This window comes from Scomber scombrus, chromosome 2, assembly GCF_963691925.1.
Source record: "Scomber scombrus chromosome 2, fScoSco1.1, whole genome shotgun sequence".
NCBI classification, from domain to species: Eukaryota; Metazoa; Chordata; class Actinopteri; order Scombriformes; family Scombridae; genus Scomber; species Scomber scombrus.
In genome coordinates this window covers 13794908-13815488 of record NC_084971.1, presented here as the reverse complement: position 1 = coordinate 13815488, position 20581 = coordinate 13794908, and the positions used below count along the sequence as shown (strand labels likewise).

The following is a 20581-nucleotide window of genomic DNA, read 5'->3' as shown; positions in this document are numbered from 1 at the left end:
GTGTTAGTGTTCGGCCCTATCGCTGGTAATAAAACTACTGTTGCAATGCTGCTGCTGCTTCAGCAGCTGCTCGAGGACTGGGGCTGAGTTAAATGAAACAATGTGCATTTGATTACTACAAACCCACATTTTATTCATCCACTACATTACTGTTAACATGAATTATCTGCGTATCTCCTGTTCACCTGTAAGGAGCGCAGGATTCTCCGCAGGCCCTCGTAGTCCTTTTCTGTGAGCGGTGTGAACACCGTCATGGCGTCCTCTGTCGATTGGCACTGCGGGCACACGTATTCGTCAGATGTGGTTGGCCTCGCTCTGCAGGATGCCCACACAGCGACCGGTGGTACCAGTTCTGACACCGGTCACAGCCGATGTAGAACCTGGGGAGACGGGAAGTAGTTTTACTTACAGACCAGTTTATATGACTGCCTTGCTTTCATATTATACTATGTGTAAATTTCCCCCAATATTGATTCATTATTGACAGTAACATAACACGCTTAAGTTACCAATATTGTTCATGTTTCTATAGTTACAGTTCTGGGGGTGTAGCCCTGGGATGTTGGCTATAATCATTTATCTGAAGTCTTTCTTCACTTTTTGTGGGGGAACATTTTAAAACTACTTTGCATTCCTTTTTAAGTATACACAAATAAACTACATTACCCTAAGCTTTACATTTCTTGACAAGACCGTGATTGCTTGAGTAAACAGGAAAGTAATAAGTGGCATATCGTACAGGAAATCCAATTATTGCAAAATACATCCAAAATAAACAAATGCAGCATAGATTCCATTACTTACACAGCACCAAAACAGCTACACACTCACATATCTGGTTTGAGTTAAAAGAAGACTAGAGGATAAAAGAAACAGTCAATCATTTGTGATTTCAAATGATTCATTGGTGCTTCTATCCTAGTAGCTGGTTCATAACAGTTAATTACATGCACCTGCTATACCAGGTGCATGTCTGTCTGAACCGTTTAATGATAAACAGCAGGACTGTAAACTGCTGCATTTCCTATAAAACCTTCTGTCCTGTCCAGTTTGAGTAAGAGATGGTACATGCATCTGTACATTTACATATTTATTTCTTAAAATGATCATATCCTCCTTTGTAATTTGTCACAGCTTATTTTATAGTACAGCTACAGTGCATTTGATTATTATTCTAAATTCATTTTTCTGCCATTTCACTACTACTTATACTTTGCATACTCTCGTGGGTGGTGCTGCAGTAAATACATTTCACTGATATTTTCTAGTGTTTCCTAGTTGTATTCGTGCAAAATTGATGATATATAAACCATATAGACATGTTCATACAACATTACCATGTGCCAACAGAAGGTGCATCACACACACACACACACACACACACACACACACACACACACACACACACACACACACACACACACACACACACACACACACACACACACACACACACACACACACACACACACACACACACACACACACACACACACACACACACAGCTCCTTACTGGGACTCGTCGTATGGTGTCTGACAGATGCAGTACAGCTCCTCTGTAGTGCCCTCCTGGCCTCGTTTACACTCCACACAGATGTAGTCGTCCATTTTCTTGGCCTCCTTCTCTGTGATGCCCACACAGTCACCATGATACCAGTTGGTACACAAGTCGCAGCCAATGTAGAACCTTTAGAGAAAAGCAGAATACAGATATGATGTTTTATTATTAAAGGTCTCACAGTAAAGACATTTTTTATGACTGTATGCTGGTGTTTCAGGTCTCTCTTGTAGAAGAGATAATATATCATGAGACATCCTGGTTCAGTAAAGGTAAATAGATGAACACAATGTCCTCTGACTTGTGGTATCAGAGCAGTAGTAACCACGGTGGGGTGTTTATTGTGTATGAATAAAATTTGACATGTTATAGATTTCACTCTCTGCCTGAGGGTGTATCGCTGGAGTAGACAGGAAGTAAAAGTCCCTTCAGAGAGTGTGTTTATGTTTCCACCACACTTGAAGAACCGTGTAGTTTAGGCAGATTATACAGATAACGTTTTTTTGTTCGAAATGAGCTGAATTTGTGTGAGCTAACATTAGAAAAAGGAACATTGTGGAAGCAGCAGAGAGGCAAGATGCAAAGATCTGCTTTGAGTTTTTTTGGTTGTTTTTTTTACTTGATGCGTGGCCACATTGATGCAAGTAACAAATCAGGTTTCACTTTTTTCCAGACTAGTCAGGAAGTTGGCTACATAACTGGCATTTACACATCAAACTAAATTTAAATGAAATTCCATCCCTCGTCCTAATATTGATTCTACAACCAATGAATGAGTGCTTTACACATGGAGGCTTATGTTTGACCAGTCAGCAAAGTTCAGAGCTGTAGACTCCACCCAGATTGTTGTTTTTTCTCACTGGGAATTATATATGTAAAACAGTGTTTGTATGTGCTCACTACTGTTAAGGTAATAAAGTACTGAACAGCGCGTCATCATACTTGGTCTCATCGTAGGGCGTCTTGCAGATGCAGTAGAGCTTGGTGTCCTTCTTGCTCTCCTTGGTGCTCGTCGTCGAGATCATCTTCTTCTTCTTAGACTTTGCCGCCACCGTCGTCGTCTCCCTCTCCTCCTCACGTTTCCTCTTGTGTGCGGAGGTGACGGCTGTGGTGAGGTGGTGCTGAGTGGTGATGCCGTGTGTGCGTGCTAGAGTGTGTTGTTGCTGGCTGTGAGCGGCGGCAGTGGCGGCGGCCTGGGCTGCCTGTTGGGCTGCTGCCTGAGCCCTCTCCTTCTCCCTCCGCATCCGCAACAGGTCCCTCTTTAGCTCCTCCTGAGGAGTGTAATGCCAGGACAGAGGATGTTATAACAGGTACCTTAATGAGCTACAGCCAGATTCATTCATTTCTGTTCAATAATGTTTTAAAAGGAAAAAAATTAGTTTACTTTTCATGTATCTATTTTTATGTACAATGTATAACATAATATTTCAGTGGAAACAGATTTCACCCTCCCTTTTATGTCCCTCCCTCTCTCCCTCCATACTTGGGCCTCGAGCTGCAGCTCCTTGTCGAGAAGCGCCCGCTTCTTCAGGATCTCCATCTTGAGGCTCTCTTTGTGCCGGTAAAGAAGTGACGAGAGCTTGCTGGCATTGGCCAACCTCCTCTTTGCCTCCACCACCTCCTCTTTCTTCCTCCTTTTGGCAGCCTGCCTCTCATCCTTGTCTATCCGGTCCAGGATGTACTTCATCACCTGGTTGCATACAATCATCCTGGACAGACAGACAGGAGAAGGGAGAGTGGGAGATGAATTAACTACATCCGCCTAACCTGTTATAAGTTACAGAGGATCATGAATAAGATGTTGTACAGAATAGTACTGTACTGTATGCTGAGGATGAACAGGCCCAATAAATTAAAGTCTCACCTAAAACACAGCTTAAGAAATAGCTTTACTGAATCTAATGAGGACCCAAGTGGAATAGGGCTATTTTTAAGGAATAAAATACACAGGATCAAAGAGCAGGGAGGGAAAGGATTATCACATATCTGAATCTAGAGGTCAGAAAGCCGGTACAGTTGAAGTCACAGAGGAAGAAAGTTATCCCTCTGATACACTTGTGGGCAGGAGCGGAATATTAATCCAAACAATGCTTCAATGTTTCGGAAAGTACGACCTGCGTGGCTATTGGCTACTTCAAAATTGGAACATCTAACTTTCCACATGCAAGAAATGGCAATGTGTGTATCAATGAACAATGAAAGCATTTCTCTCAACACTGGCCCTTGAGGCATTCTGGTGGCCCTGGGTTTGACTCACTGCACTTTTCTTGTGTCTCATCCCTGTCTTTCTAAATCTTTCCTTTCTCTGCCGTGAATTATCAAATAACAGCTACAACACAGAAAGTTGAACAAAAAACTGTTTGTTTTATCCAAAAACAACTTGCTCAGGGGATACATGGTTTCAACTTTTGAAATAAAACAGATGAGTGTAAACACTTTCCGCATGAATTGACCGAGAAATCAAACAACATAGACTTCTGTAATCCTGAAGCTAGCATGGCTACCTCCTAAAACTGGCAGCGATTGTGTCATCATCCCTGTGAGAACCAGTGAGTTGTGTGACTGGGCCACGTGTCTCACAGATGTTGGAGGGGTGTTTGGTTCTGCAGTGTTTATTTGTGTGCGCTTCAGTAATATGGGAGTGGAGCTGAGAGTTGGAAGAGAGGTATGGTGAGAGATGAACAGATAGAGGACTAATGGGAAGCCCTCGCTGTTCTTGTAAACACGGGAAAGCGAGGAAGAGAGGTCATACACGCAAATTCGAACAAGTTAAAATACACATGGGGGTTCAGGATCATGTGTAAGATTCAAAACTGTGTGGTGACATCATTTCCTGCAAAGCAAAAGAAGTAAAATAAATATGAATCAAGGAGACTCTCAGATATACACCATTTCCAACTGACCTCGTATCACTTGGGACTGCCAGTGTTTTGTCAACATTGAGCGTCAGTATATTACAGTAAATCTAGATAATTTATGGCTCCACGTCCAGTGTATGTTCACTTGCGTTCGCTAACATTCACAACTAAGGTTGAAAATTGTTGGTTCACGTTGAGCAGCAGAGTGTCTGTCTTGTCCAGTGTATGTTTGTGTGAACGACACACCAACGCATCCACGATGGCTGCTGAGGTCAAAGATCGGTCACCTCAAGCTCACACTGATAATGCGGCCGTGAAAGTGGAGGAGAAACAGCAGGCACAAACACGTGCAAGCTGATTTCGGAACTCCTGGTTATTACCGACTGAATAGTGTCTCAGGAGAAAAAGCGAGAGAAATGGACGACATGAAGAAATGGAAAAAGGATGAAAAATAAGCAAATAGACAGACAACAGACAGAGTTGCTGTAGTGATGTCACGTTAGTCTGGTTTTGATATTTCAGGTCTGTGTGAATGGGCACAGTGTTGACACACCTTCTGTGGACATAAACACATGGCTGACAGGGTCAACTATAGGTCAGAGTATAATCTATCTGCAACATAGAAAAGGAAAAGGGAAGAAGGTGGAAAGTATTTCTCATCATTGCACTACTTTTCCTTTTATTTTATGGATTTAAGTTCATTGTCGTAGGAACTCATAGAATAAATCTGCAACTTTTACAAGATAAAAATAGACTTACTCATTTTCGGAAACCTGGCACTCAGGAAATAACTACTGAAAACTGTCATTTTCAAAACAGTGCCAGTATACCAACAGAAGCTGGTCCCTGAGATGATACTAATCTAAAGTAAGATCAACATGTGATATTAGTAAGACAAGTGAGGCGTCTTAATTTTCTGCCCATTTTAAACAGCATGTATTTAGTTGGAAGCTATGATGAACAATATGTTTCTTTTATGTCTGATGATGTCAAGCTAAAAGATTTTTTATTAGAAGTTTAAAGTTGCTACATCCCTACAGATCAGTATACGACTAGAAGGACATTGTGTCATTTTCCTGTCAAACTCTTTTCATTTATAAAAGATTAGTCTTTATGTTCATGCTTGTCGGGTCACAGCGAGGACGTGCAGCTGTTGGTGGTTACACATCCAAAAGTTCCCATGCTGTGTAGAGCCATGTAATATTGGACAAAACTCAAAAACAGAGAGGAAAGGATAATGTATATACTGCCTTGGTGGTGATGTAACAGACCCATATGATCATAAAATTGACACATAAGATGACGGTGTCGCAGACATCCCACAAATAATGACCCTATACTGTAACATCTTGTGTGTGGTCATTGTCTCTGTTTCTATGTCACTTCAAATACATGTTGCCACAGTGCTTTCAGTATGATTTGTGAAAAATGTCTCAAGTCTAACTCTTCTCATGATCCAGAACACTTCAAAATAAATCTCGTGCCCAGCAAAAGATACTTCTGTACACCCACAAAGTGCTATTTACATATTTACACATACAGAGTAACAAATTGTAGAGAATATGCACATTAAAGTGATTTACGCTTGTTGTTTCTCTGTCTCTTAACACACACACACAGCTAACCTTTGGTTCTCTTCTCTCTCTGCAGGCGTCATGGTCTTCTTCTGCTTTAGATGCTCAATCACAGCATTTTGTTTCATCACCACCTAAAACATGATGAAGAAAGCAAACAACAAGTTTTAACAGCAGACAAGATACTTACAGTTCAATAATGTTCTATGTGTACTACAAATTGATTATTATTCAATGTGACCCGGTAGTCCACACAGGCTTACACCAGCGTATGGTGAGACAAAAACCTACAACATATGTACACCTACATGCACAATAATCAGAAGTGTAGTATGTCTTCATGAAGACACACACACACACACACACACACTGGCAGTGTTACGTCCACCAAAAAGAGACAGAGTCTGAGCTGTAAAAATAAACCCAGTCTTGCTGAAGGGTTGAAGGATGGTGACTGTTTATGTACTGATGGCCGGCAGAGAGAGTGAGTTTTGGGCTGAGATGGATGACCTGGCAATGATGGCTGCTTGAGCACACATACAGATACACACACACACACACACACACACACACACACACACACACACACACACACACACACACACACACACACACACACACACACACACACACACACACACACACACACACACACACACACACACACACACACACACACACACACACACACACCTGTTTCTGAATGATGTCGCTCTGGCTGGCTGCATTGAGAGCTTGCTCTCTCTTGGCCTCTGCAGCTTGTCTCTTCTTCTGCTGTTGCTGCTCTCTGAGCTGCTGGATCCTCTGCAGCTGCTCCTGGACAGAGGCTGCCTGGATGGTTACCACGTTCCCGATCTGTGAAGACAGAAAAAAGATTATAAGATTGAATACTCCAGCCAAAATGTCCAAAGCAGTGGTGATCAATCAACTGATACGTCCAATGAAGCTACATTTATTTAATTTCAACTTACAAAATTAAATTATTCTCATTTTGGTAAATATCGCAGTTATACAATTACAGATGTAGAAAAGCATTTTACAGAGGCAGTAGAGGTAAGAAACTATAAAAAAGTATGGCTTCATATTTCTATTCTAAAAGTAAGAGTATATTTAGAGTATAAAATACAGAATCATTCAAATTTTCTGATGATCTACTGAGATAAAAAAAACAAAACAACATCAGCAAGGTCCTGTGAGGTAGCATAATTTAGTCTTGTTTAGCAGGCTGGCTGCACTACCTGTCCTCCCTGAGCTGAGGTGGTCCCAGTCTGTTGTATCTGGATAGGAAGCTGCAGTTTGATGTGCTGTGGCAGAGAGCCTCCACCCTGCTGGGCCTGCAGCTGGGCCAACACCTGCAGCCACAACACAGAAGGTACACAAATTGAACAAAACTGAAGAGAAAATCATGGTTTTGATTGATAGAAATTATTTATTATTATTATTTAGATGGTTAAATTACAAAGTAAGCTACATCATAGTTTGAATTTGGAAATGCAGAATGGAAAAATGGTGACACTTCATAAATGCACATGAAGCAGATTTAGTTATATTTATTAACACCTGGATACCCTGTAGCTCCACCTGTGCAGTGTCCAGTTACTAAATTACTGGAGGTTATGCGAACTACAGCTGTTTGTGCAGTGAAGTTGTGGTTAACTTTCCAGTACAGACCACTGAGTCTCTTTTCTAATCATACCTGTACCTGCTGCTGCAGTCCAGACATGCTGATGAGCTGGGGTGTCTGCTGCAGTTGCAGCTGGGCGGTTCCTCCCGGCGTTTTCACCTGCAGCGAGGTGGGAGACTGAATGGGCATATGGGCCTGCGTCTGGGGGGGCAACTGGCCTTGTGGGGTGGCTGAAGAAGAGGGGCTGGTGGTGGCCAGGGGTGCTGTCCCTGCCTGGACGGGGGAGGCTGCCTGCTGAGCGGGCTGGGCCGGGGATTTGGTGGAGGTGGCGTTGTGCTGGCCGGCAACTGTGGTGGCTGGAGAGAGAGAGAGTGGGGGGTTGAACATGAAAATGACATTGTGGGAATGAAACTTAACCTCAAAGCATAAGAGTCTCCATTCATAGTTTTTGTGATTTTGCAATTTGCAGCAAATGGATACGAGACAGGAAGGATAAACACTAATCTGTCCTAAAATGCACAACTTAGATTTGTGCTTGTTTCTTCTCATACTTGTGCTTGACGTGGGTGTAGCAGCTGAAGCCAGGGGCGTGAAGAGGAAGCGCTGCACCTGGCCGTTGGGCAACACCGCCTGCATGAGCTGCTGGCCGGGCCCTGGGATGACCGTGACACCATGAGGTATGACCTGCAGCTGGCCGGTGGTCTGACCTTGACCCTGAACCATCACTGTCAGAGCTTGCTGGGTACCAGCGACACCAGCCTGCCGATCCACACCTGACCCAGCCTGCTGCTTCTGTGTGGGGGCAGAGATAAGAAGGAAACTTGTAAATAAGTGAATTAGTCACATCGTACAAAGCAGTTCACTGCAATTAAATAAAAACATGTAGAGATAAATTATATTCACGCACTGGTGTAATTTTTGAGCACACCTTTTTATTTACTTGAATGAGAAAGTCTCAAAAGTCTTTCAATACCAATACAGACCAAGTCACTGCATATAACTGATACACAACTAATTTGTCTGAAAAGTTACATGCCATGCTCTCCTTCATTGTAAATTATTTTCATGATGCAGGACATACTGGAGATGTCAGTCCCCCACTAACCTGAGTGAGCTGGGTGAGCTGTGCCAGGGTGAGTTTAACTTGGCCTTGCCCCTGTGCTCGGGGTGTGCCGGGTGGTGTTTGGCCAGCTGCCTGTCCCCCTGCGGTGGGGCTGGCTGCCCCCTGTCCAGTGACTGTGGCCACAGGGCTGGCAGCAGATATTGCTGTGGACACCGCTTGGCCACGAATGATCTGTGTCACTACTTGCTGACCACCCTGACCTAAGAAGAGAAAGGAAAATTTAACAGAGTATAGATAATGCAAGACTCTTACAAATGTAGTTCGTCATTCCACTCACCCGTTGTGGTAAGCAATTTAGCAAGAGGCAGGGAACAACATGTTGACTCGTTACATTACCTTGCTGGACCATGAGGGGTGTTCGGAGTATTGTCTTTCCCAAGGGTCCCGTCTGCTGGATTGGGGTTCGGATCACAGTCATTCCTGGACGGATCTGACCACCAGCTGCCAGAACCTAGAAGATATTTTCATAGAGACGTTACTAATGAATCATTTCAAAAGCCAGCAGGTTCTTCCTACCAGAATGTAACAAACAACAAACCAGCATACACAGTTAGCACTTCTCCTTTCTGCCTAAATATAGAAATAATTACATGAAACGTCATAATCTGTGATATAAAATAATATACAGAGAATGTTATGTTATTTGCTGTAGGAGGTTCAAAAAGTGCAAACAGCAAAGGCAACAGAGTCTGTAATGCGAGAGCCTTTAGTAAATGTGTAAACATGAACCAAACAAGACACAACAAAGGGAAAAGATGGACATCAGATATGTACAGACAACAATTATGATCACAGAAATGATGAATAAATAAAACTTGTGTGCGAATACTTCAGAGCAGGGAGAAGTTGGATGTACCTGCTGCTGGGAGCCTGGGGCGTTGGGCCTGATGTTGAGTGTTGTAGTGCGGGGCTGGAATGTGGTGTAGGTCTGAGCACCGCCTGCTGTACTAGAGGGGATGATACCCAACACCTTCTGCTGAACCACACCTGCAAAGAGAAGAGGGTCAGAAAGGTACCAGAGTGAACAACGTTGGAGGGTGAAGAGTCACAATAAGAGTTGGAGGATTGAGATACGTTTTTTCATAAAGAAGTTGGTCAATTCTTATGAGTCAAGATTACATCATGACAGCAGGGAAGAAAAAACAGAAATAAAGCAAACGGCTCTGATAGGCAAGGGGGTTTAAGTAAGAGTGAAAGAGAAAAATGCTGCTGTAAGTAAGTTTGAGGTTTAAAGAAATGAACAGGTTTAAGATGTGTGAATTTAACTGTATGTATCCTGTTACAAGTGCTTGTCAGCTAATATTTTTAGAGATCAATGATATTTGTTTTTCAAATACCTGCCTTTTTATTACATCAAACATATCCACCTACAAAGTTTAAATGCTCAAAGTCTAAATATTCCTAACACAATTACTGATGTGAAGCAGTGGTTACATGTTTGCATGTTACAAGTGAGCGGTTGTGCAGAGGTCCTGCATTGACTCAGCTCAATACATTATTTGTGGGCTTCTCTCCTTGCGAGATGGCCAGCTTTTGATCACAGCAATGGTAAATATTAGTTGAGCAGGTAAACAAAATCTTCAAAGGCTCACTGAAAGCTTAGTTGGGCTTCCCCCAACATACTTGAAGCCCCTCATAAATTATGCATGAATTGAGATCCTACTTTTTAAACTTTATTCCGACAAAGGGAGCATTTCATATTTGTTCACCAGGTTCTGTGAGCTCACGTGAAGCTGATGGCAGAAATGGAAACCATCAAGTGTCGCTCTTTTCCTCTATGCCTGTTGCCTTCTTGCTGTGGTTTTTCAACCATAACCAAGCAGGTAAACCTATACATCAAGGGTTTCCCTCTTTAAACAGGGACGGTAAGCCCGGTCGTAAGACGTGGGGAGTTGCTGCTCTGGTCATACACATCAAACACTGGTTTCTATGGACTAGCTGTTTGGAGAGGTCGGGGAGTTGGGACTTCGTTGAGTGGAGAGGTACACTTTTATTCAAAATGACGGAGAAAAAAGAAAAATGGAATCCCACTATAGAGGGCTACCTGTCTGGGAAGCAGACCTCAGGGTAAACTTGTTTTCCTGCCTAACTTCCTTAAGCCCTTCCAAAACAAACAGGGCGCCCAACAGTCATGCTGGATAAATACACATGTCCATTAAATGGTTACACTCCACCTGAACTTAGTTTCTCCTTCATAGTAACTTCAAAAGTAAGAAAAATCACTTTCTTTGTATCCTTGCTGAATATTTTTTGTTTTATCTGTTGACTGCAATGTTGTACTTAAACAGGTTTATATCAAATTATCTATGAGGGCTATATTGAGGAGTTTTGTAATGGCATCATCATTGCATCGTTTTTGAAAATTAATTCGTTGTCCACATTTCTGTTTCTGTTAGCTTTATATATGTACGCATGGACTCTATATAAATTAGTGGGAATGTGGATATAGCTTAGAGAGATATTTTAATTACCAAATTAACCTTTCCTATTCTTTTTGACAAATTGGAACAGAAACATACATTTCAGCTTGAAATTTCACATCTTAATTCAAAAATATATCTAGTGTGAACAGCTTATAATCACTGAATTGATTTGGTGATAGCTGAATTTGACCTATGACCCAAAGCAGAGCTGTCAACAGCTTTAATGGGGCATGTCAAAATGACAGACCACCTTTAATGGTTGTTGAGCAATATCCATCATCCGATAATTTGACAGGACCACAGCACCTAACTAAGAAGCACCTAACTTAAGATTCACTTCTAAATCTGCAGTCTGGATTTATAACCTCAGACTACACAAGTCTACCATCCCAAAACCATCCAACCAAAATAACAGTTTTCTATTAGATTACCATGCCGACAGGACACAACCAGACATGATGAACTAAGCTGCTGACTCACAGGGTTTGCATGTAGTGGACACCGCAATACAGTTGCTGCACAGCAGCACATACACAGTGTGCGACTGGCTGCATCTAAAATGGTTGCACCTGTTAAAGATTGTAGAGACGTGAACCAGATGGCTGGACTTATCTAAGCTTAACATTTGAAATATGCATCAAGTCATTTAACCCTCTCCTTACTTTTCCTCTCTTGCTCAGACAGTGGCCATCATCTTTTGTCCAAACTCACTTTAGTTTTTAAGCTGTGTTTTAAGTCTTCACTAATTCTTGAAGGAAATATCCGGCTCTGCAGCTGTCACACACTGTGCTATGTTCACCAGCTACTTACTAACTTTACCTGTCTGCTGTTCGAGACTGCCAGTATACCAATAATGAGTCACGGAGGTGGAACTGGACAGAGGAAAACACAACAGGAGCTAAGAGGCCAGAATGGTGCATGTATAAAGAGAATAACGGTGGAGGAGAAAATGTCATGTTTGAGGATGAACCATTGTGTTTTAAGTTAGCTGTGTGTGGGAACATTGTCGTTTCAGCGTTGACTACAATAGCGAGTGAAGGTCATCAATAAAAAAAGAGACTGTCTGTAAATATTGGTCGACACATGTCAGGTATGCTAACAGTAATATATCTAACATGATGGGACATCTATGTCGGCGTCACCAAAACACATCCCTGGTCGGAACGAGGCAAGAGTCGGACTCGAACAAATCAGGACAAAAAGACAAAAGACAAAAAGAAAACAGCTATACTGAAAGTATTTTATGTGCATGTAAGCCACATAACTTTTTCATTTGAAAGAATATTTGTTGACTTCTTATATTATCAAAACCCTGAATGGAAGAAAATGTTATTTTTGCTAAAGAGACCAAATACAGAGACAGCATCTCCCAAGTGTGGTAAACAAACTGGACCAAAACCAAGACTGTGACCACAATACAAACCAAATCGTGGGCTTGTTGATCTGTTTCACCTTTAGAGGCAATCAGGGAGAGAGTAATGTCCGATTTATGTCTAATTTGTAGACCTCAAAATATTTGGCCTGTGGAAGCTGGCATCAACATTTAAAATGAATGAAGACAGACTCAGTTCCTCTAGAGTGCTGTGTGCGTGGTTGGCATGCTTAATTGCTTACAATGGCATCCAATTAACAAGCCAGATCTAATTTGGCTCCTTCAACACATTTGAAATGTCTCAGCTGTGGGTCCGAGGTGAAGCAATGAAAACACAAACACTAAATGCATCCTCAAACGGTGGTTGATGGAAAGAAGAAATGTCTACACTGAATAAATGTAACTTGTGCCTTCTCTCTGCCTCTGAGGTGTGACTTATTAAAATCTGCTGTACCTCCTTGTGAAGTTGGCACGTTGACTGTGACGATCTTGCTGTTGGCCGGCAGCGGCAGCTTGGTGGTCACTACCTTTCCACCCACGGAGGTTCCTGTAATATGAAAGGTGTGCCCACTGGACGTGGCCACAGTGGTCTCTGTGCCCGCTCCTAATGAAGCAAACAGATTACAACAAATATAATACTGTTACAACTGTAAATCAAATATTATTATTACTTCTGTGTTAACCACCATGGGAATGTCTGCTCTAATACTCTGATGAATGACCATCAGTGTCATAAAACACAATGAAATACATGAAATAGAAAAATAACATTTCCAGAGAGCGTTACACTTTATATGTAAATGTTGCCTAGTTTATTAATTCAAATCAACAAACATACCTTTTGTGTCTAAACCAATACAGCTACAGTGAGTCACAATAAAGCCACAGTTAAAAATACAAAAATGAAAAGATGCATGTTTCAGATAAATACAGATTATACCTTGATGTTAAATTTAAGGGTGAATGGCACCTTTCTTGTTAACATGTGTCTAATGTGTTGTGACATGCTCTTTCCCTTTATATAGGCAAGAAGAAAGAGTACACTGTGCGTCCCTGCTGCTCCCCCACGCTAAAGTAGAACAAACTGGCCATTGGTTACACTCGAACACTCGCTACATACCTTGTGTGTTTTGACCCTGCTTGACCCAGGTGGCAAACGACTGTTGGAAGTTCTTGTTCTGCTGGAATGTGACGGGGGTGCCCATCTTGGTGGACAGTACCACCTTGGTACTGGGGGTGCCCTGGCCTGACAGTGAACCGACAATGACTTTGGGCGTGGCGGCAGGTGTTGTGGGAGTCCCTGTGGGAGTAACTGTGACTGTGCCAGATTTCTGTTCCAGACGTTTCTGAAATACACCAGTCAGTAAATTAATATATGAACTGATGACAAAAGTGTTCAGAAGAAAAGTCAAAAGCTAATATAGAGTGATATATTTTGGGGGATTACTGCCTTCTCAAATTACACCATTAGCAAAAATTAAAAAGTGATCAATAAGTATCTGCTGCTAGAGATTGAACTGGCACACCTTCATCCTCTCACACAAGTAGGAAGTATGCCATATAATAAAGAAAGAAAGAAAGAAAGAAAGACTTTTAAAGTAGCCTCTGAAGAAATGTTGCTTTCTGTGTAAAAGCTACTGAACTAAAGCTCACTCACCTTGGCCTGTTCTGCTGCCTGAGCTTTCTCTTTCTCTACCCTGTAACAGAGAAAACAACCACTGAAGCTTTCAGGAGAAGAAGATTAATAAAATCCATTATCGACTTTTGAAGTGTTTCAAATATGTTCTGACATGTTTTATTATTAACTTTTCAGGTGCATGCATCACATCCTTCACCCCTGTGACCCTCTGACCTTTCTGAGAAGGCTCTGATCTCCCAGAGGTCCAACTCCTCCTCAGCTACCCAGGTCTCGATCACCACTGGGCCCGTCTGCTTGGCAGGCTCAGGCTTCTTGGGACGCAAGGCACTGGACCGCAGCCCCTTCCTCTGAGGAGTGTGAGTTTCTGGGATGGTAGACAGATGAATAAATTTAAGACAGTTTCAATGTTTGCATTTTGTGTGGCGGAGAGACATTACAAATGACTATGTCTGTGTCACATTTCTAATATCAGTAATGGATCTATGATAGATGATGTTTTTAACACAAATAAGCAATACAATTGATGGATGGTTATGGAAACCCATGACAGTTCACGCTTTTTTTGAGAAAATCTTCAATAAATACATGTCTCACAAAAAAATTAAATAATTACCTTTGTGAAACGATTGTGAAGTTTACTGTGAACTTGTGAACGCTGTCACTCAGCTTACGCTAACGTTAGCGGAGTGGCTAACAGAGCAGCTGACCAACACACACTGCAGCATGAAACAACGTAAACTCTGAGGTAAAATAACTCGGTGCTCAGTATGTCTCACCATGTTGGACAGTAATATCTGTCAGAGAGCTATCAGTGCAGCAGAGAGGCTACTCTACACTGCTTGAGACATGATAACAAACAGCTGCACTCTGCCCTCAGTTTGTTACTCTCATACAGGCAGGTCTATACTGTTGACTTACTTTGGTATACTTATTTTAATGTGAAGACACTTATGTTTAACATGCATGTTGAATGTTTATTCAGATTTTTAAATTTCTTTCTAAATAAAAAAACGAATTTCATATTTATCTGACTTTTTGTATCAATTGATGAAAAATTAGCCGCACAGTAAGAAAGAAAAATGAGGATGTGATATGTTGAGATGCATCAATAATCTTTTTAGAATCGATTTGTAGCCCTCTGAATCGGATTTAATTGAATAGTGAGGTGCCACGAGAATCCCACCCATACATCTGGGTATCTCTCTCTTCAGTGTCGGGAATATTTAAGCATGTTTTACCTTTTGGCGTCTCAGGCACACCAAGGGGGCAGATAATTTTGCGGATGCAGTATTCGGAGCGAATGCCGTAGGGCCCCACGTCACGGCGCTTGATGATCTCTGTTGTGGTGATTTCAGTATCCGACGTCTCTGTAGCAATGAGTGGGGATAGGGCTGGGTTGGTATGGCGATGAGGAGGAAAGCCCAACAAGATGGAGGAAATGCACTCCATACAACATAAAAACAGTCTAAGTATTTTTCAGTCATGCATTTCTTTAGGTTTCTTTGGACCAAAACACAGGTGTGCAGGACAGCCAAAATATTTACAAGAAATATCAGAAATGCTGTTTTTTGATGGAAATGTTGGAGTTAATCAATTTATGGGGAGATACCAGCTGCATTTATCAACCACAATATTATGTGATAATATGAGTAAAATTAAAGAATAAGACTATTATGACTGACAATACAGGGAAAGAATCTTGTATATCAAACAACACAATTAACTCCAATCTCAAGCTACTGCTACTTTCATACCAGCACCCACTTACACTACTTGAGAAGTTTTTCCCCTTTTTTCGCAGAATGAAGGCATCTTTAATTGATTGTTTCAGAGGTATACCTGTACGTGTTGTGCCAACAGCAGCCGATGGTTTGACGGCCATGTCGTCCCATCTCAAACAAGCCCAAAGGAGCCGCAGCATCAAGCTCACACCAGCAAGAGCCTTCACCGTCTGCAGGCGATACCTGGACACGACACCCATAAATTCAAGAATTATTCATAAATAAATAAAAACAATAAACATAAATAAATAAAGAACAGAAGACTGAAATAGCCACCTAGAAAATCTGAGAAAATAGAAATGTGTTTGCTATGAACATTTTGTTTCAAATTAATATTTTGAAAGTGAATATAAACACTCCTGAGAGAATGATCGGTTGTTATGCAGCTGTGGATTGATGGAAGGGTTGCTGGCATCCTTACTGCCCTGGTGTCATGCAGTTCATTAGTGCAAGAAAACTAACCACCAGTGACTTGCTCAGTGTTGCAAAAAACACATTGCTGTACAATCATGGAACAGGAAGAGGGAGAGTAAAAACAGACTGAGGTTTTGGTGATTTTCTGTCCCCTTATGACCATTTCCATGAAAGAAACAGGACAACTGTCTGCCAACTTAAATAATGCAATTCATTTTATATGTTGATTTGTTTGAGGAACAGATAATATCTCTGACTATAAAGTTCAATATGGAAGCTTCATTTGGTCCTTTTAAATTTAATTTAAGGGGTAATAAACCGTTTTCAGTGTAGAATTAGATGACAGGTTGTCATCAGTCAGTTTATAAATTATTTCTTCATGTCATCTTTGTGAAGAAATATTCCTTCCTTACTTCATTACTGCTGACCCTGCTGTTCCAACAAAGATCTTGGCACTTAAGATATGGTCATTTGAAACATCTTGAACATCTATAAAAACATTGATCATGATGAGGCTGTGTGTATGTTTTAGGGTTGGTAGATATTCCCTTTCCCATGTGTAACCACAGGCGGGAAAGTATCCCTGGGTTGCAGGGTTGGGTCATTGCACAAAGTGAACATCCTGACACTTCTCCGACCGCTAGATGATTCATGTCTGCTTTGGAGCTCTGAGGTCCGGTCAAGAATAACCAGAGACACCAGGCTCTGAGCCATAATATTGCTCGGGGCCAAAGCCACAAACAGCAGACAGGGAGGGTGAAGACGTATCAACAAGACGTGACAGAGGAAACCAGGAGAGCGTTAAAAGGTGGGTGATGAAAGGAAATAGTATTGTCGTTATCTTTACAGTTGTTGTAAATATTAATTAAACTATGGCTGTTAGAACAGTGTGTGGTATGTTTTGTATGTAATTCTTAAGAAACAGAACTACACAGGCCTCGTTATGTCTCAGTATCCTCATTTGTGTGAACAATAAGATGCCTTCATATGGTCAGCTGATAAAAAAGAATGGCTCTTCTAAAAGTAAGTGGACTTAGATGTAGCATTTACATATTTTTCCATTTTTGAGTACATAGATGTTTTACAAAAAGGCAATGCTCAGGAGCGTTGTAAAAACATGAGCCTAATTAGGACAATTTTATATTTCCACATCACTAGACAGTACTGTATGATTGTATAACTAGTTGTCTATAAGCAGTTGGCTTCCACTGAAAGAACTCCTACAATAGTACCATGTACCACAGCCATGTGTTTTCACTCATGGTATCCAGACTGTATGCACACTGTATGTGAAACTGCACACTGAAGAACATGTGGCAGACAAATCTCTTCAAAACTGCATCTGTTCTCTGGCTGGGTGCTCAGCTACAAAACATAAATCCAGGAAAAATATGGGGGTGTCCTCCAATCAGGGTTCATTTTGAAATATTTCACCCTGAAAAGGCCATTCATTAAATAATTCTCGTCTTGCCTTCATTTTTAATTAAAAGTAAATTTGGAGTGCTGCCATTCCAGGGTTTGATAATTGTTTGGGAGTCACAATATACAAATCATATCGACTGTCAAATACTAAAACTTATGTTTTGTTTAAAAGTGTATCAAAATTAAGTTATTGGAATTTCCCTGAAGCTTGGATTCAAGTTTTAGGTTCCTAATAGTACAATATCCACAGTGATTCAGTGTCAAGACCATCTGTTTTCCCCACTCAAAATTATGTACAGTGTAGTATGTATGTAGAATGATTACTTTCTACTGCTGTTGTACAAAAGGCTGGCCTCAGAACTGGAGATAATCCACAAATGTGCTGCAGATTTTTTCCCATGATCCCAAAAAGCTAAAATGGCTCAATTGCAGGATGAATTTCACCAAGGAGATCAATTAGACACAATTTAACCAGTGACTATTCCATTATATGTGAGGTGCATAATTATGTCAGCATGAGGACCCTAACTTTTTATAGTTAGGGTTTCATAACAGCCAAATAAAACATTTCCATAATGGGTGAAAGGGATGAAAAGCTTAAGTGTGTGAGAAAGAGAACCAGTTACTGAGAGAGAGAGATTACCTCCAGGTGATGCCAAATGTGGGCCTGGGTGAAGGATATGGCCAGACATCCAGGGCCGGCTTGGCATTGTAGCTAAATACAGGCACCTCACGGAATCCCCCTCGCCTCGCCAGCACCTTCAAGTCGTCATGTGGCAACACAAAAATACTCTTGCGGCTACTCTTGGTGACAAATTTGCGATAAGAAGGAAGGGCGGTGTCCGAGCGTGTCTTCTTGGTGCGGGAGAATTTGAGGAGGCGGACGCGTCCCCTTGTGGATGACTCCTCCTGGCTCACAGCAACGGTTGACACTGAGGTCCTACCATTGGCGTCAGTTGTCGACTTACTGATAGAGGCAGAGAGCATCGACCCCTGCTCTTGCGTGACCATTTCACTCAGGCTGTCTTCTGACTGACCATCAAGCCCAGAGGAACACATTTTGGTGACGGTTGTTTTCGTCATGGTAGTGAGGGTGGTCACTGCACTGCTCTCTGTTGTTGCCACTGCCGGCTTTGCAATTTCTCCAGATGTGTTTGATGGTGATTTGGCTATCCTCATCTCCTTAGAAACCACTGTTGTGGTGGTCGTGGAGGTTGTCGTTACCTGGGTGACGATGGTCTTAGAGGGTTCTGTCGTCTCGCTGTTACTATTCTCTTCTGCAAAGTCGTCGCTGAGACTGGACTCCTCTGCTGAAGGTATAGGAGAGGGTGCCATTCTGATGATCTTGACAGCAGGACTGGTTTTGGTCTCCGCAGGCTGAAATGGTGATATGCTGTTGTGCTGTAGAGTGCTCTGGGTATTAGCGTCTATGCTTTTCTCCAGCCTCATATTCTTCAGTGGAGGTGTGTAATCCTGATCCGATATTGTTATCTTGCTCTCCACCTCTACCTTAGAATCTAGGCTTGGTTCCTTTTCCACAACCCCTGTGCTATCATTCACAGGGGCCAAATCACCATTCACTAAAGGCTTTTGCTGTGTACTGTCCTTCAACGACACAACCGGCCCTTCTTCAACTTTACCAGTGCTGTTCACCTTGGGTTGGGGACTGTTGGTGAATACACCATTATTTGAGTTACTCAACATGGTTTCACTCCTCAAACTATCATTACCATTTACCTGAGGGAGAGGAGAAACTGAATCTGGAGTGGCGACGCCTTCGGTTCGACCTTTTCCAATACTTTGCATATTTTCTTGGTTCTTGTCTGGCCCGGTGCCATTTTCCTCTATGCCCGACTGTGCTGAGCTTAAAGTTTCTGGGCTTTGCTGAGGAGGTTTAGAAGGAAATGTGTTTTGACTGCTTTTTTGGTCAACAACACTTGTAGGTGTCCTTACTGAGTCCAATTTCATGCTCAATACCTCAGACACTATATTTTCAGTATGTGCAGCCTTGGTAACATCTGATGGTACACTGGCTGTTTGTTGCTCTAAAGAGCAATTAGTTCCCTGTGCTGTTGTTTCATGGACATCAGGCTGTTTGACACCCTCTTGCCCTGAACTACCCAAATTAATTTCTTTTGGCCCCGTAGTCCTTTCCAGTAAGTCTGCCTCCAGTTTCTGGGGCATGGAGGTGGTTTGGTTTTGCGGTGAAGCTGAATCTCTGTCTGTACCTGTACTGCAACTGTCTTTGGGTGTGGAGTCTGGAACAGGAGAAGGAAGAGGAGGAGTGACTATCTCATCTGCAGTTTTAGAGAGTTCAGCCTGACTCTCCCCTTTAACTTGTCCTTCTCCAACTTCTCCTGGTCCAGGAATTTGTGTTGTGTAAGATTTCCCCTCCACTTTCACAGCATCGCCGGGTGCGACCTGCGTCTGAGCCAGAGCGTGGGGCTTGAGTGGTGACCGTGGCCTGACTGGAGTGCTCGGAGCTGGAGCTGAAGTGGTTGATACTGGTGTGGGAATCTGGGGTTTGGAGGCAGAAACTTGCTGCCTCTGTCTCTCTTCGATTATTTGCTGTTTTACTCGGCGCTCCAACAGGCTGTCCAGCTTGGAGGACTTCTTCTTCTTGTAGGCAATGCGGGTGAGGAATCCCTTGCTGACATCCACTACATCGTAGTTAAAAGGCCGTAGAGAACCCTCTGTAGGCTCCTCCTTAATGGAAACCTTATCCTCCTGAATACTGGATCCTGTAGAGAAAATCAGTTTAGACTTTAATTCACACTGTTTCAAAAAATGAG

At 42.1% G+C, this 20581-nt stretch overlaps 1 protein-coding gene across 1 annotated transcript in view; it reads right to left on the bottom strand.

Annotated features, from left to right (window-relative positions):
* Window positions 1-20581, bottom strand: part of LOC133990613 (nucleosome-remodeling factor subunit BPTF-like) — a gene marked incomplete in the record, with an annotated part of 47701 nt that overhangs the window by 8230 nt on the left and 18890 nt on the right. Inside the window, 19 exon segments of the mRNA XM_062428980.1 lie at window positions 186-380; window positions 1515-1688; window positions 2502-2830; window positions 3043-3268; window positions 6043-6125; window positions 6685-6846; window positions 7230-7343; window positions 7688-7971; window positions 8167-8407; window positions 8721-8938; window positions 9075-9189; window positions 9595-9725; window positions 12988-13137; window positions 13654-13879; window positions 14191-14230; window positions 14386-14536; window positions 15411-15539; window positions 16012-16136; window positions 18433-20530. Of these exon segments, the coding sequence (XP_062284964.1) occupies window positions 251-380; window positions 1515-1688; window positions 2502-2830; window positions 3043-3268; window positions 6043-6125; window positions 6685-6846; window positions 7230-7343; window positions 7688-7971; window positions 8167-8407; window positions 8721-8938; window positions 9075-9189; window positions 9595-9725; window positions 12988-13137; window positions 13654-13879; window positions 14191-14230; window positions 14386-14536; window positions 15411-15539; window positions 16012-16136; window positions 18433-20530 (5126 nt within the window).